Below are 17,862 nucleotides of genomic sequence, written 5' to 3'. Positions count from 1 at the left end.
AGCTGAGTCTAGTGGCATTGAATGAGACAATGTGTCCGGCCTAGAGGGAATGTCACCAAGGGAATGGGGTCTGGATGGAGGCAGAGGAGGATGAGTTATGGGCTCAGGTTTCTTCTTGAAAAGTAGGGAAGGAGACATCAAGAGCAGATGTAAGAGAGAAAGGGTCAGCTGAAGAACACAGCCACTTTCACCACAAGGGTACTGATGCTATTTGGCGATCTAGTTTCTAAGTTATAATCTTATAAAAGAAGGATTTAAACATCAAACTCAAGTGGATATATAAGTAACTGCTGCTGCTGTTTTATTTATCTTTAACGTCTCTTTCCCACGGCCCTCATTCTAAGCTTGCTGGTAGTAGGAATCATCTTCTCCCTTCATTAATCTTAAAGAGAAGTGATTATGGCCACTGACTCTGGAGCCAAAAGGCCCCGGTTGAAATCCCAGCTTTGCCATTGACTTACTAGCTGTATAACCTTGGACGCTACTTAGCTTCTCTGTGTGACAGTTTCTCCGTATGTAAATATCACTATCTTCTCATATTGAGGAAAAGTGCAATTTATTAACTGATGTAACTTTTAGAATAGTGGGGGCAAATACTGCTTACAAATGATAGCGACTGTTGTTTATATCCCCAGTGCAAACAGAATGGGTTTAACATTCACCTGTGCTTAAGAAGCAACTAATGTATTCGAGTGGTAATGAAGGAAAATTGAAGGCATGAAGTGGCAACTTGAAGGGCCCTTTTCTCTTTGAAAAGATGCACGGATTGCCTTTTTTTTTTTTTTTTTTTGGTTACAGGAAAGTTGTAACCAGAATTTCAGCATTATGAAAGCTCTGCCATTTTCAAGCATACTCACGTCATTCCTCTCCCCCTGAAAAAGCAGCACCTACTTCTGAATACAGAATCCAGCACATAATTTGGGACATAAATCTGAGGTCTCTTACCCTTGCAGTCCAACTCTTTGGAGAAGAGACAATTTATAACAGAACTTCACCTCTCATTTGTTTTCCTTCTTAATTACACTGGGGAATAGCATATCCTCTTGGGGTTATGGCTTATTCTTCATGTATCTGCTAAGCTCAGCAGTGATGAAGGGTGATAGCTAGTTATTTGGATCTGTCTCGTGGAGGTAATGTAATAAAATGAAGGATGCAATGAAGCATCAGCATCAAATACGCCGAGAGTGCAAAATCTTCCCATAAGCAGCACCTCACCACATCCTTCCCTGCCACCGCACAACTCTCAAAACTGCCCAATCTGATGCGTCACCTCATTGAACACTTATTCAGCTGGCTGTGGTTTGCTTTACTATTAAAATCAGGGAGGGTGGAAAGTGGTGGCCCAAAGTATCCTTCTATTAAATTTACACTCAGGGAGTAAGTCTATAAGATGTAAGAGAAGTTCACACTGGATATATAATATTAATTTAATAAAAACTACTGTACTTTTTTTTTCTCTCACTAAGAGCCCCTTCTCCCAAATGCAATCCAGGACAATGGCTGTGCCACTTGTCATTTGATGACAGTCATGCGACTGATTTCTTCATTTCTATTGTGTTCCTATGTCTATTTCATCTTGTCATGACATTAGTCTCTCTTGTTACCTTTCACATCACCCATGTAGGCCACAGTTGCTCTAGTCACGCAGGGGTATCCAACCGTATTTCCCCTCTGCTGCACATCAGAAGAATAGTAGTCTTGGACCACACATTGAATATATAAATACTAACGAAAGCTGGTTAGGAAAAAATAAAAGTATGTGCATAGCTTCATGTTATCTGACACCAAAGATAAGCAAAAGGAAGTTCTCACAAAGTCAGTGTGTGTCCAACAGGCCACAGGTTGGACACCCCTGCATGTGGGATTGCAGGACACCGCCCCATGTCAGGTCAGGCTAGGCTGAGTGCTGGAGGCCTCAAAGAGTGAGAGGACAGCAAAGGCCTTCAATTCCCAGACAGGAGGCAGGGTCCTGCAGCACCTCCTCGCCAAGTCACTCGCGTCCTCTGGTGACCAGGATTGCTGCTCCCTGAATCCACTTTTTCTTTGTATTGGACTTAAAGTTACATTCAGTTACACAAATATTTATATTTGTTTGTTACAGTATCTAGTGTTTACCTTAACTAGTAAAACTTGTCTAACCTTCAGCTTATTCAGCTGTAAGCAGGAATAGTAACTGTACCTACTCCGTAGGGTCTTTGCAAGGACTAAATGATCTGATGCATGGCAAAGCCTTGGCACTGTGCTCAAAACACATTAAGGACAATGCTGTTGATGGCTCTAATCACTACAGGACTCACAGTTCTCATCTTTAAAGTAAGCATAATAACGCCTACCTTTCACAGTTTCCTAAGGATTAGAAATTACACACACACACACACAAACACGTAGACAGGCACAGACAATAAAGCATGGAATTGACTTATTTGCCACTCATTGAAGATTTGATTTTATTACATCTATAAATATACAACCACGTACAATTTAGAAAGCTTTCTAAAACAAACTTTCAAGGGTCATAGTTTTGAAATAGTGCAAAAAAATAAACCCTAGATACAGTGATAAGGTGACGCTGAGGTGACATCGAGCCTGAAGAACCCACAAGTGCATCTTATAAAATTTCATTTTCTATTTAATTGGAAGGACACAGCAAGAAGGTCTTTACCAGAAACCCTGATGCCTGGTTTTTAAAACACGGATTGCAAACTAGTGCATTCAGAGAAATTTCCAAAGTGTAAAAACAGCCATCCTCAATTAGGACCCTCTAGAAAATGTAAAAGGTTCTCTATCCTCTGATCTGCAGGATTTTTGTTGTTGGAGAACAAGCACTAAACAGATGGGGAGATGTATTTCTGGTTTTCCCCTTTGTGATCTACAAAATGATGAGGATAAAACGAATTAAACCATAGCTTTGATGCTTTTGAGCTTTTTAGTAAAGTTAGAGAGGACTGATGAAGTTGGAAAAAGTTGCTCCTCTCAATATGGCCAGGAGGAAGGAGAAAGAAATCAGATCATTCTGGAGTCTAAATAAGGATGAATAATAGAAAATGGATATGACAGTACAAGTTTTCTATGAAATAAAACAAACAAACAAAAAAGCCAAGTATTGTCTGAAGTCTCAGCGGACAATTCTAGCACTTACCTCATAACAGTGTGCAGAGCCCATGAAAACTTTCCCAATATCAAGCAGTTCAAAGTTGAAGTGAACCTTTGGTCCCATTCCTTCTCCTTTGATTCGAAGGGGCAGACGGATCTCTCGGCCTACAAAAACAATTCAGATTTTATTGCCCTAAATGGTGCTTTATTACCCCCAAATTACTACTTACCCCCCACAACTTGTTACTGCTCTGCAATCAAGATTATTAAACAATTCCTGGTACTGCACTGAGGGAATGGCAATTCCATCAATGCTCAAGATTTACCCAGTGTGGGAGCTGATCGTAATCCTGAAAGACATAATCCTAAGTGCTATAACCCCGGATGTTGAAATCCCCAGAGACCAAAACCCCAAAAATAGAATTCTGGAAAAAATAATTTTAAAAAGCTTTAAAAGATATTTGTTTACCTTAGTGAAAGGGGATTTATTTGAGAAGCACAAAAACTTAGGCTACTTTACACAATGATACAGGAAATAAGAAAATACAGATGTTTGCAAGCATAGCATTCAGGTAAAGTAAGGATAGTCACGTGGGCATAACAGTTAGGAGCAGACAAACAGATTCTCCAAGGAACGGTCAAAAAGGGACCATGTAACTGCATGCCACTGCGGTTGTTAACAGCAGGTGCCCAGATTTATGACTGCAGTCACCTGAAGTACCGCGATGAACAGCCTAGCTTTTGGCACGACTGATCAAAGATCATGATGGGTCACCACCACATACGCGGTAGCCCAGAGAGCTCAGATCTTGAGAAATTTTATCTTTCACAAACACATCTATACAAAAAGGATATCCCCCAACATTTTTATGTACATGCTCAATGCTCACACTCAAAGACAAACAGCATGACAATATGCTTTTGTGGAGTCAAATTTCTGATGTCCAGAGAACAAAAGAAAAGTTTGTCTGATGTCTGAGAGGGAGACCATTTTGTCTTCTGTCTCCGCAGAACCCTGGCCAGTTGGATGGTGCTTGCCCACACTGAGGGCAGATGTCTCCCACTTAGTGCACTCAGATTCACACACCAATCTCCTCCCAGAAAATAATAATAATAATACTTCTCCGGGTTTCTTGTTATTCCTCAATCCAGTCACACTGACACCTAAATTGAAGCCCACAGTCCACCCCCTGTCAAGTTGGCACCCCCACGCATCTCCTGAAGCCATACTACATTTCCAAATAAAGACAACAAGGTAATGACTCTGCCCACCAGATGCAACTATTCAATGCACAACGGAAATTCATGTTCCAGAATTCAGCTTTCAAGATGTCAGTGTTCAGGATTCTAATCTCACAGGATTGTGTTTCTTTAAATTTTTGACGTTATGGATTTAGACATCAGGGATTTTGATCTTTTAGGATCTCGACATTTGAGGTTATGGCATTCAAGATTGTGTGTTCTGGAATTATGATCCAAACACATTTTATCTTTAGCAAACAGGATGCTTCTCATGAGAACCACCAAGGGACATTGTTTACATCAATATTCCCTGGATTTAGGAAGATCCCTGAATCTAGGGCTATTGCCTGACCCTTACACTCTGCAGAGCTTCCTCCATACAGAGGTAACCATACGTACTCAACAGTTCCCATCATATACATCCACAGTGGACCACTGGGGCGAGACAGAGCACAGAGCCTTTGGAGTAATGACTAGTTTTGTTCTCTTTTTAAAAATAAAATATCTTTGCTTGATAATATCTGATCATTAAAAAAGGAAAGAGAGTTGAAAAATTCGCTCATAATTCCATCATCCAGAGGTAACTGCTGTTAACATTTTGGTGCGTATCCTTCCGCATATAATTATATCAAAACACTGTTAATGTGAATGAGAGCACACACTCCACTGCTTCGTAACCTGCTTCTCTTCACCTAACAACACACTTGGAGCATTTTCACGTCATTACCAGCAACTCTACCTTCTCCTTCCTCATGTTGCACAGTCAACTCTAGGGAGGAAAATGTTTGTAAACTTCTTACTGGACATTTAAGTGGTTTCCAACTTCTCACTACTGTAATTTATAATGTAATTATTATCCTCAAATATTCATCTGTGAACAATTTTCTTATATTTTCTTCAACCGCTTTGAAGACATCATTCCACTGTTTCCAGTGTGAAGGTGGCTCACAGTCTGACTGCTCCTTGGAGATAGTATACACTGTCTTCTGATTTTTTTTTTTTTTCTGGCTACATATTGATTGGTTTTTGTCTTTGGTTTTCAGCAGTTTTATTATGATGTTCCCAGGTGTGGTTGCGTTTATCTTTTGAATATGTGAATAAATGCCTTTCGTCAAGTTTTGAAAAATTTTCAGACATTATATTTTCAAATATGGTTTCTGGTTTGTTTTTTATCTGTGTATATACATTACATATATACACATACACATATATATGTATACATATGTGTGCATAAATACATATATATGTGTGTGTATATATCCTTTGTGCCACTTTCCATAGACTCTTCCGTTCTTTTTTTGTATTTTGTCTCTATATGCTTCAGTATTTTCAGATACTTTCTCTTGATTTATCTGAATTTCAGTTTACACAATATATCTCTGGCTAGACCTAACAAGTTGTCAAAACACCCTGAGTTCTTAATTTGTTAATATAACTTTTCAATTCTAGATCTTCCATTAGAATTTTTATAGTTTCCAGGCCTCCCCTTAATTTTGTCTGATAAGAACATTTGAAAAACCTGTGCCTGATAATTCTATTTGCTGGTTCTTCATGGGTTTGCTTTTATTGTTTATCTTAGTTTTCTATTATATTGTCTCATCTCCTCACATGTGTGGTTACTTTTGGACAGAATGCTAATTAGTGTGTATAAAAATTATGCAGATGATTTGAAGCCCTAAGAAGGTATCTTCCTCTAGTTTCTGGCTGGTGACTAGGGGGAATTATTAATCCCAGATAACTCAATATAACTGTTCTCTGCTAAGATTTTATAAAAGAATTGAGGCCTGCAGCACATCATTTGAGTGATTAACAAGTACCATCCCAGATGTAAAAGAGAGTAGTTCCTCATAAGCAATTGATGCCTTAGAATATTAGAGATTATTTTCTGAAACCTCAGTGGAGAATTGTCTCAATCAAATCAATATCTGAAATATGATTCAAAGCTGAGCTTCAGGCTTTTTGATTGAGGGCTGGTCCACTTCCAGTTCCCGCTTCACTGGGTCCCACCCCAAACCCTGATTTGATTACTAGAATCCTTCCTTCTTGGACATCCCAGAAACCTCTATGTTTTCTTCCCTAACCCTACTTCACTTTTCATACTCGCTGCAGTTTCTACCAGAAAGGCAGTATCTTCAGGGATGAAGTGGCCTGCAAAATCTGATGGTCTGGTATCTTTCTCCTCTTGGATCTTGGTTCCATAATTCTTCACTGTCCTAGTAATTCTCTTTTGCCTTCAAAACAGTTTTTAAAAATATTTTGCCTTCCTTTTGTTTCTTTCCTTTTTTTTGAGACAGTGTCTCACTTTGTCATCCTTGGTAGAGTGCTGTAGTGTCACAGGTCACAGCAACCTCAAACTCTTTGGCTCAAGTGATCCTCTTGCCTCAGCCTTCTGAGTAGCTGGGACTACAGGTGCCCACCATGGTGCTGTCTAATTTTTCTATTTTTAGAGAGACAGGGGTCTTGCTCTTGCTCAGGCTGGTCTTAAACTCCTGAGCTCAAGCAATCCATCCTCCTCAGCCTTCCAGAGTGTTAGGATTACAGGCATGAGCCACCACACCCAGCTGCCTTCATTTTCTAAGGCAGTTAATCAAAATTACCCAGCCTACCATTACCAGAAGTAGATTTCCAGGTTAAGGGGCACACACATGACATGTTGATAGTATAGCCATATTGCCCTCCAGGATGGCTGCATTAATCACGCAAACATCAATAGTATGTAATGGTTTCTGTCTCTCCATATCCTCCCCAGAAATTGGGATATTACTACTTTTGAAAATCTTTGCTAGTTTGATGGTTATCCTTAAATTTATACCATTTAAATTTCAAATTCTGTAAGAAAAAAGCATATATTTTCTCTGTATTTAACATTTTGAACATTCAAAATACTTATGATGCTCTGTTGGATATAATTTTCAGAATTATAGCAAATACACTTGGAACGAGCAAGTGATATTTCTATTTTATTATCATCATTATAATGCCTTATGACATTTTATCTGTCTTCTGTTGCTATTTTAGCCCTTGTATCTTTAATGCTTTCTCCCCATGAATGTCATTTTAAAGACAGGAATACTTGTCCCTTTGTTCCCTTTAGTTCTTAGCAAAATGGTGGTCATTAGGCAAGTATTACTTTGAATGTGAGAAACAATAGTAATCCTTGGAACAGCTGACTTATCCAAAGGTTTCCTCTACCCCATCTGATTCCTGGAAAAGGAGTTCCTCTAAAGATCAGGTGTTATTGTTGATGATACTCTAGAATAGGAGTTCTCAACCTTCCTAATGCCGTGGCCCTCTAATACAGTTCCTGTGGGTGACGACCCACAGGTTGAGAACCACTGCTCTAGAATATAAGTGTGGCTTTCAGAGGGCTCAAATCTTGTCATGCTACTCTGTTATTTTAGAGTTCTAATCCATTGGCAATGATGTGGTCAAGAGAAAAGTATTTTGATTGAGATCCAACTTTTGGAATGGCCAAGAAAGAGAACTGCAAATATATCATGGAATAAACTGCGGGACTATTTATAACTGTCAGGCCTGAAACATTCTCCATATGTTACCTTGATTGCATTCCTTAAAAAAAAAAAAAAAAATGGAGACATGTTGTAATAAAGCAGTGAGCCAACAATTCTTTGGTAATTATTAATTACTTCAAAGGAATTTGTCAAATTTTTAACTAGCCACTTCCCTCACTCAGAATACAACACGAGAACTAGTAATATCCAGCCTTGCCTTTCTAAGAGTTAGTCTAAATTTTAGGGTCACATTATAAGTGCTACTTCCCACAGAATTTCTAAGCAGATATTTTTTCTTATCTTGGAAAATGGCTGCAAGAGAGACAAACATGAAGGAACTTAGTAAGCTCTGAGGACAGATACCTACTAGAAGAGAAAAATATTAAAAGGTTTTATGAAATAGATCAGTTTCTCATCTATGATTGGTCTCCTGGTTTCATACACGAGAAGAGAGAGATGCACTTTAGAAGCCTATTAATGACCTTGAAACTCAGAATGCAACAGATTCCTTTGTATTACATAACCAGAAAATGCAAACAGTGGGCTTTCAAAATCTTTCCGTCTGCCATGGCAGAGTTGGGATGCAGTCCATCCTCTTATCCAAAATACAAAAAGGAAAAAAAAGTTGATTAATATATGACAAATACGTATAAATGATTATCTCATCTCAAAATGAAGGAAACGAAATACCAAGGGGTAGAAATAAAAAGGGAACCCAGTTAGCACAATAAACTAGCAAGATGACTCAAAGAGGGCTTGGAGATCTGTAGAGTAGATACAGCCCTTCTGGTCTAGTGATTATAGGTTTAGCCTCACAGACAGGGGGCATAAAGCCTTGTTTCTATCTGGGAATGGAAAATCAAACTAAGATCTTTGTATAAATCCAGGATTTTTACAAAAAGGAAACCAGGGAAATTCTATCTATTGGTCTTGGGATAGAAATAATGAAGCTTGCCTTCTATCTAGAACTCAAAATAGGGTGAAGAGGCTCTGATAAAAGCCCCATGTATAGGTATGAGATCCAAATTTGCACTATCTGATAGGTACAGCAATCAGAAACTGAGAAAATAAAAATCATTTGGTCCTTGTCAAAAAGTAAAAAACTGCTTTGAAGGAGTATTTTCACAATCTAGTACCCAGGCTAAAAGTGAACTCGTAATACAAACATTTCAAATCATTTGAAGAAAAAATCTAGTAGGAGACTAATCAATGGTTACACAAATATGTGAGTCAGCAGCCTAAGAGTTTGAGATAAGATAAAACCCTTGAAGAAACTCTACCATAGCATTCTTCAAATCTTTGATGAGGTAGATAAAGAAATGTAAACCATTTAGTAAATTTCACATGTACCTAAATGTAGAATATAAATGTCTCAACACAATGACTAAGAAAATGCCATGAAGGCTATGTTAACCAGTTTGATGAAAATACTTCAAATTGTATATAAAACCAGCACAGTGTACCCCATGATTGCATTAATGTACACAGCTAGATTTAATAAAAAAAAGAAATGTAAACCATAATGAAGGAATAAAATAGGAACATATTCAAACTATATATAACTTCTTAAAGTGAAAACCAAGTGAACGAAATTTAAAACTGAATAGATGAATATATCAAAGAGTAGATACAGCTGAAGAAAGAATTAGCCAACTAGAAGAAAGATCTTACAAAAATACCAGAATGCATCATAGTGAGACAAAGGAGAATGAAAATGCAAAGGAAAATTTAAGAGACACGGTAATTCCATGGGAAAGGCATACAAGGAATGTCTGGAAAGTATCCAGCTATGTAAACGTGAAAAATAGTATTGATAATGGCTAGATGCTTTCCAGATAGCCCTTGTATATCTTAAAGAATTTCCAGAAGGAAAGAAGTGACATAATGAGAGGAAAATAGCACCAAACAGACAACAGCCGAGAGTTTTCCAGAATGAAAACTTCTTAGTTTAAGTAAGTTTATATCAAGTACCACAGAGGATAAATAAAGGCAAATCCATCATAATGAAACTGTGCAACACCAAAGCATAAAGTCATTCTTAATATCAATCTGAGAGAAAAGACAGATAATCTAAAGGCGTGATAGACTGCAGCAGACTTCCGGTGGCAACAATTCAAGCCATGCTGTTAGGAAGCAAATTGCCACTCACAGAGGCCACAGACAGGGGTCCTGGCAAACAGCTCCAGGTAAAGTCCCTGCCAATACCCAACATTAATTGTCAGGTGGGTAAGTGAGCTATAAAATGGCATGAGACTCTACTTTCAAGATGCTCCAGCTGATACCATGTGGAGCAAACAGGAAATGTCCTTGCTAAGTCTTGATCAGCTTTCAGTTCTGAGAGTGAAATAAATGACTGCTAGTTGTTTAAGCCACCAAATTTAGGCTGGTTTGTTATACAGCAATAGATAAATGGAACAAAGTGGCTTAAACAAATTTGGAGTTTTGTTTTGTTTATACATGAAGGGCATTGAGAAATAAGGACAGTTGGAAGGTTAGGGGAGTAGGATATAATCATCACAGTGATGATTTGGTAAGGATGGAGAAAAGAAGAAATGTTGATAGCTACTTTCTCTTACGTTGCAGAATCATAAAATTGTATTTACTATAGCTTTCTTCTTTAAAGAATTTTTTTCCTAACAGACAAAGTCCTGCTCTATTGCCCAGGCTGGAGAGCAGCAGCACAATCACAGTTTACTACCACCTCAAACTTCTGGGCTCAAGCAATCCTCCCACTACTGCCTAGGGAGTAGCTGGGACTACAGGTGCACAACAACATATCTGGCCAATATTTCCAATTTTTGTAAAGATGGGGCTCTCACTATGTTGCCCAGGCTGGTTTTGAACTCCTGCCTCAAGTGATCCTCTGATCTTGGCCTCCAAAAGTGGTGGGGCCACTGTCCCTGGCCTCTACTACAGTTTTTAAGAAGTCTTAACACTCATCCTCACACCTTATTCTTGTGTGTGTATGTGTGTGTGTGAGAATATTCTAGGCAATTCTAGCTGATTTATTTCTCCATAAGAACTTCAGAATCACCTTGACTAATAAAAAAACTTCCTGATATTATAAATGGTATCACATTACATTTACAGGCAGAATTGACCTATTTGTGATGTTGATCTTCCTAAAAAAACAGGCATAAATTGCCATTTGCTTTTGTTTAAGACATCTTAAGTCTGGATTATGTATACATGGATATTTGTATATTTTTCTGTATATTTTCTCTATGTTTGAATAGTTGGTAATTGAGAATATAATTTAAACACAGCAAGTGTTCAAGAAATATCTCAGGATTAAGAAAACCTATTTTATTATGAGGTTGCAGTGTGATGAGCTTTGAGAAATAAAACCTAGTAGTACGTACAGAACTACTTGCATATTACCCTGAAAACCCAAAAGCATTTTTAATGATTAGGGTGATTTTTTTCTTTCCTAAGTTTACTTCAATCTCTACTCTTTAGTGCAATTATGATAAAAATAAAAAGCCCCAAATTGCCCTAAAAATTCAGATTTTTCCTTCTTAAGATGTACAATGGATGAGGTTTCAACTTAATTGCGTGTTTGAAGAAAGTGGGTGCATCTGGAATCATTTCCACCATGAGCTGTTCTGCATTTGACTCTGAAGCACCCATAACGATACATTTCACAGTTTAAATCAGAAAGGGTTATTTTCTTTTGATGTTCCCATACACTGATCCAAACCAAATTTGTATAGCTGCTCCTGGCATTTTTTTTTTTTTAAAAGGCAATCTTCACGATTAAGTTAGGAATTTCCTATTCCACTGGATAGTTAAAATAGTTGCAAGATCAGTTTTAAGACCTCCATCAAACCATTAGCAAGTCTTTACAAATATCTGATTTAGCTACTTCTAAGGAAATGTGATGATTTCAAATGTAGAGGAATCATTCAGTTTAAGATCAATGGAAAAGATTTTCATAATGCTGTGTTTTCAGTATTCAAATCTGAGCAGATCATACCCCTTCAGTGATTACTTGGAGCCAGGAGTTTGACTCTAGCCCAGTCAATATAGTAAGACCTCTGCCTCTCAACATAAAATAAAATAAACAAATAAAGAAAAAAATTATCCAGGCATGGTGATGCATACCTGTACTCAGGAGGCTGAGGCAGGAGGATAACTTGAGTCCAGGAATTCAAGGTTACAGTGAACTATCATCACGCTACCACACTCCAGTCTGGGTGATAAGAGTGAGACTCAATAATAAATAAATAAGTAGCTTTCAGAAGAAAAGAAGGTTGCAGTTGGAGAAGTGGGTTCAATCTCATGCATCCCGAGAGACCTCCGTCAAGAACAGCAGCCTTCCCTGACACTTTCTATCTCTGAACATATGTTCACAGAAGGGACCATGAAACACAAATAGAGCAAAAGCCACAGCATGGATGAGATAGGCGGGCTGATTCCACTTACTTACCTAAACTGTATTGTTTAAGGATATGTACATGGAGTAAAAACTGTAAATAAAAGCCAGGAAATGATGGTTGTGAAGCACAGAATGGTGGTCATCTCAGGGGAGGGTAAGTGAGAGGCGTGCGATTGGGAAGGGAAATATAGGAACAACCTTCAAGGGGCTTGGGGATATTCTGTTATTAATCTCAGTGGCAAATACATAGTGTTTGCCTTTTAGTTGTTATAATGTATATGCATTAGTTTTCTATTGCTGCTACAACCAGTAATCGCAAGCTTAGTGGCTTACTGTACAGATACCTCATCTTAAAGTTCTAGATGTCAGAAGTCCAAAGTGGGTCTCACTGGGTTAAAATCAAGGTCTTTGTAGGGCTGTGTTTCATTCTGGAGGCTTTGAGAGAAAATCTTATTCAGCTTTTCCAGTTTCTAGAAGCTGCCTAAATTCCTTGCCCCACCCATCTTCAAAGCCAGAAATGGCTGGTCAAGTCTTTCTCATATTGCTTTATTCTGACACTGAGACCAATACTTCCACATATCTCTTTGACACTTAGGGACCCTTGTGATTATACGGAGACACTTGCATGATCCAGGATAATCTTCCTAACTTAAGGTCAGCTGGTCAGTAACCTTAATTCCATCTGCTGCCTAATTCTTCTTTGCCGTGGAATGTAATATATCCACAGGAACATATTCACAGATGCTGGGGATTAGGACACGGGCACCTTTGGGAGGCTACTGTGCTTACTGCTGTGTGGATTATGGGCATTTTTGAATCTATGTTCTATTATATAATAACACAAGGTTAAAAATTAAGTTGTGATATATAAATAGAAAGGATTCCTATAGAACTATGAAAAAGAATGACACCTTTTATTTAGTGTTATGGAATAATCTCTAAGAAATATTTAAAAAGCGATGTGGGGCCAGGTGTGGTGGTTCCCACCTGTAATCCCAGCACTCTGGGAGGCCAAGGCAGGTGGATTGCCTGAGCTCAGAAGTTTGGAACCAGCCTGAGCAAGAGTGAGATCCTATCTCTACTAAAAATAGAAAAATTAGCTGGGCATTATAATGGGCAGCTACAGTAGCTGGGACTATGGCTGAGGCAAGAGGATCACTTGAGCCTAAGAGTTTGAGGTTGCTGTGAGTTATGATGCTACAGCACTCCACTCAGGGTGACAGTAAGACTCTATCTCAAAAAAAAGAAAAAAAGGCAATGTGACCAGCATTATATAAAGTATATTATGATTTATGTAAAAAGGCATGAGAGGGGGCGCACCTGCAGCTAAGTGGGTAGAGTGCCGGCCACATGCACCAGGGCTGGTGAGTTCAAACCTAGCCCTGGCCTGCTAAAAATAAAAAAAATAGCTGGGCATTGTGGCAGGCGCCTGTAGTCCCAGCTACTTGGCAGGCTGAGGCAAGAGAATTGCTTGAGCACAAGAGTTTGAGGTTGCTGTGAGCTGTGATGCCACAGCACTCTACTGAGGGCGACATAGTGAGACTCTGTCTCAAAAAAAAAGGCATGCGAGAGAGATAGAAATACCTGTGTGTATTTGTTTCTCTATGCCATGTATATCTCAGAGTAAAGCAAAACAAAATAAAACAAGGGAAGGAGCTTTTCTGTCTGCCTATGACATATTTCTTAGTGACCTAAGACCCGGAGGTTTTGCCATCTCATTGAAGATAATAGTAAGGAATCATTACTAGCTCTTGAAAAGACACAGAATTGCATAGAATTGACAGGGAAGATAACATGGAATTACCACATAAACAAAGCCCTTCCCTAGTAATCGTATCTTTTAATAAACCACTAACAAAATAAAGAAGAATGTCATGCAGATGGAAAATTACACTATTCACTTCACCCAGGGAGCGAATTCTGTGGGAGAATTCAGAAATACAAATGAAACAATAGATAAATATAACTAGCTGTGTAATGTTTGGGAACCTCCTGGAGAGCAGCCAACCCCCCTGGAATAAAGCCAAGCACGACGTCCATGGGGAGCTACAGATGGGAGGCAGGTCCCACCACCTGTGGCTGGGGGGGGGCCACCGGAGCATCTCCAGCCCACGCGTGACACTGCTGGGCCAGCATTTCCTCCAGGTCCGTGAGGAAGTCTGGTGTAGGTGATGCTGGTCTGAAGTGTGGAAACAGACTTATGCCAATCCAGAAACAACTAGACCATTCTGCATCCATTCTAGGGACCTCTTAATCCTACGCTCATGTGCAATGGAGAGACCAAACCAGGGTTCAATCAATCAATCATTCTTTCTTTTTTTTTGTGTGTGTTTTTTTTTTTTTTTTTCAGTTACTTGCTCATTCATGTAATCAACATTTACTGAGAAACTTTATTTTCTCGGTACTAGCAGCAGAAGATAAATGTATGATTCCAACATGTATAATTTTATAGACAGGCAAAAGTACACTGTTTTGCTTAGGGATGAATTTTTTTAGGTGGTAAAATTATATATATATGAAAACTAGAGAACAACTATCATAAGTTTAAAATAGCCACAGCACCATACTTTCCTGGGAAAACCATACATAAAAAAGCAAAAGTAAGTAACATCAGCTACTGTTCCAGAGGCTGATTTGCTCCATTACTACTGAGATTAATTAAGATAATATCTATCAGCCTTCTTCACTATAAAGTTAATTTTCTCTCCTTTATAACTGGTAAGTGTTTTCAGGGAAGATAAAATCCTCTTCCACGGCCCACTTTCACCCATTATTTTAAGATCCACTGATGCAGCTGGGCACAATGGCTCACGCCTGTAATCCTAGCACTCTGGGGGCCGAGGCGGATGATAGCTTGAGCTTATGGGTTCGAGACCAGCCTGAGCAGAAAGCAAGACCCCCATCTCTACTAAAAATAGAAAAAATGAGGCAAGAGGATGGTTGAGCCCAAGAGTTGGAGGTTACTGTGAGATATGACACCATGACAGTCTACTTAGAGCAATGGCTAGAAACTGTCTCAAAAAAAACAAAAAAAATCCACTGATGATGCTTTGCTTTTTACCTGCATTGGTTATTACTGTGCTGACTGCCAAATGGTGCATTTTTATTAAGTGGATTCATAGATTCTTATGTAATCAGTGGATTATAATCTATTAATGTCATAATTTATTTTGATTCTTAGCTCATTCCAAATGTGGTCGGTGGGCGTTTCTTACTGGCTTCTGTGTCTTTTTGACATGTCCTCATCATTCTTTGAGTACTTCCTTATTTTCCAGCAAAGGGGATGGTCCAGGCTCATCTTGCTCTTTCCCTGCCTCCGTCCTGGAATCAGCCAGGTCCTTTCACTACAGAGTAGCATTTAGAAGCCAAGCTTTGGGTGCTGGGTGTGCTCATTGTAGGGTCTTAAGCTTCCAGGACCTCTCAATGGACATAATCAGGAAATTTACATATTGATATATGTAAATACATACATTTACATATGCGTGTCCACATTTACATATGCATATACACACATTTACACATATATTTGTTTCTATATCTGTCCATACATATCAACAAAAACAAGTTCATACAAACAACTGCAATTCCAAAGGGTTTATCTTAACTGCCTTCTTTGTATCTCCTTCTTCCAGGAGTGAAAAATATTGGCTCCCATCATCCTCAATATATTTACCTTTTGGTCTAATTCATCTGTATTATTGAATCTCCTGATGCGTTTAGCTTGCTGCCCTACTTGTATACCTTCCTTGTTGCTCTGGCCTCTGCCAGGCTGCCTTCCCATCCCACTTAGCCTGCATTATCTTGATTAAAACTTAAAAAAAAAAGGTAGCCAAATACTATAAAAGGCACAAAAAAATAACAGTGTGGGAATTTTTCACAAGTAATGATCTTACTGCTCTAAGAGCCATGGTTCCCACTTCCCCTGACTGCCACCGCAATGATAAGGCACTTTAAAGTTCAATCTGTTCTAGAAAGAAGAAGCATCAATTGGTTCTATTATTCCCGTACTGATATGGCGCACAGCCCATGACTGAGCACACGTACACTCAGACACTTCTACTTTACGTGCTCTGGGCACTTGGTAACCTGAGTTTACCACATACAAAAGGTCTGTACCTGAAATGTCACAGTAAATGGTCTGTTGGTAGAGCTTGGCTTCTAGAGGCTTAAAGTACACTGTGATTTCAGCTGATGAATTGGGCCAGAGATCGCCTTCCTGAAAAACATGAAGGAAACATTAAAAAACAATATGGTGAAAGGAAGACACTGTTTTTAAGTGTTGTTATTATGCTATAATTCCACAAGTTTTTTCTGTATACATTCAAGGTATACAATATGCTTACACACACACACACACGCACACACACTAGTAATGAGCCCTGCAGTCAAGTAAATTAACAAGTCCTTTCGGTCACAGAGTTACCTACTATACACGTGTGTTGAGGGCCCATGCTCTCACAGCAAATTTCTAGTAGTATACGTTACTATTAATTGCAGTCACTGTGCTGTACACAGGCCTCTGGAACTTATTCATCTAATAACTTCAAGTTTGTGCCCTTTGACCTACACCTCCTCATCTTCCCCAGGCCCTCACTTCTGGTAATCACCAGTCTGTTCTGTTTCTGAGTTTGACTTTTTTCTGGGTTCCATAGATAAATGAGATCACATGATCCTTGTCTATGTTTGGCTTCTCTTAGCACAATGTCTTCCAATTCCATCCAGGTTGTTGATGAATGGTAGAAGCTCCTTGTTTCTTAAGGCTGAATAATAGCCCATCGTAGGTGTACATGTCTTTATCCATTCGTCTGCTGACAGGCACTTAGGCAGCTCCCATAGCTTGGCTGTTGTGAATAGTGCTTTAAGGAACGTGGGGGTGCAGACATCACTCCAAGATACCGACTTCACTCCCTTGGGGCATACACCCCGGAGGACTGCTAGGTCATGTGGAAGTTCTATATTTAATTTTTGAGGACCCTCTATGCCATTTTCTACAATGCCTATACATATCTACATTCCCACCAATGGCGGACAAAGGTTCAATTCTAGGAAATTCAAAGGGAATATTTTGACAACAAATGTAAGAAGGCGTCATTTCACCCAGCAAGTAGTCAACTTAGACTGATGGTTAGTTGGAAACAGGCTTCAGAGATCATTTCAGTGAGTTTATAAATATGTAATGAGTTGTAAAGGAAACTGGGGTGTATAGGGCATTTAAAAAATGCATATTGAGTGAACATTCACTGTCTGCCCAACGTGCACCCAGCCCCTGGGCTTCAGAGAAGCAGAAAGGTATGGGCCAGACGGCAGGGCGCTCACACCTCAGTGAGATGATAAACATGCATACAGACATTTTATATGTGATCAATGTATAGAAATAAAGTCCAGAGGGGCCATCGAGGAAGAACTACCTGACTTCCTCAGTGGAGGCACCTGCTACCTTTTGAGGGAACAGCACAAGAACACTCTTACTCTAGAAAAACACAGCAATCGTCTGAGGCAGAACAATGGCTGATCAGACTCTGCCTCTGCCCCAGTCTGGTGCTTCTCCTTTTAATCTGAACCACCCCAACGTCATATAGGGAAACCACGTTTTCAAACTGTAATGTAACATGCTATGTACCAGAATTCCCTTGTTAG

General features: G+C 39.1%; 1 protein-coding gene across 1 annotated transcript in view; it reads right to left on the bottom strand.

Annotated features, from left to right (window-relative positions):
* HYDIN (HYDIN axonemal central pair apparatus protein) overlaps window positions 1–17,862 on the bottom strand; it is a 362,157-nt gene that overhangs the window by 211,055 nt on the left and 133,240 nt on the right. The window contains exons 10-11 of the mRNA XM_053606972.1: window positions 16,342–16,441; window positions 3,140–3,258 (exon numbers count right to left, since the gene is read on the bottom strand). Of these exons, the coding sequence (XP_053462947.1) occupies window positions 3,140–3,258; window positions 16,342–16,441 (219 nt within the window). The remainder of the gene's footprint in view (window positions 1–3,139; window positions 3,259–16,341; window positions 16,442–17,862) is intronic.

This window comes from Nycticebus coucang, chromosome 2 (assembly GCF_027406575.1).
Source record: "Nycticebus coucang isolate mNycCou1 chromosome 2, mNycCou1.pri, whole genome shotgun sequence".
Classification (NCBI taxonomy): Eukaryota; Metazoa; Chordata; class Mammalia; order Primates; family Lorisidae; genus Nycticebus; species Nycticebus coucang.
This window is presented reverse-complemented; position numbering and strand designations above follow the sequence as displayed.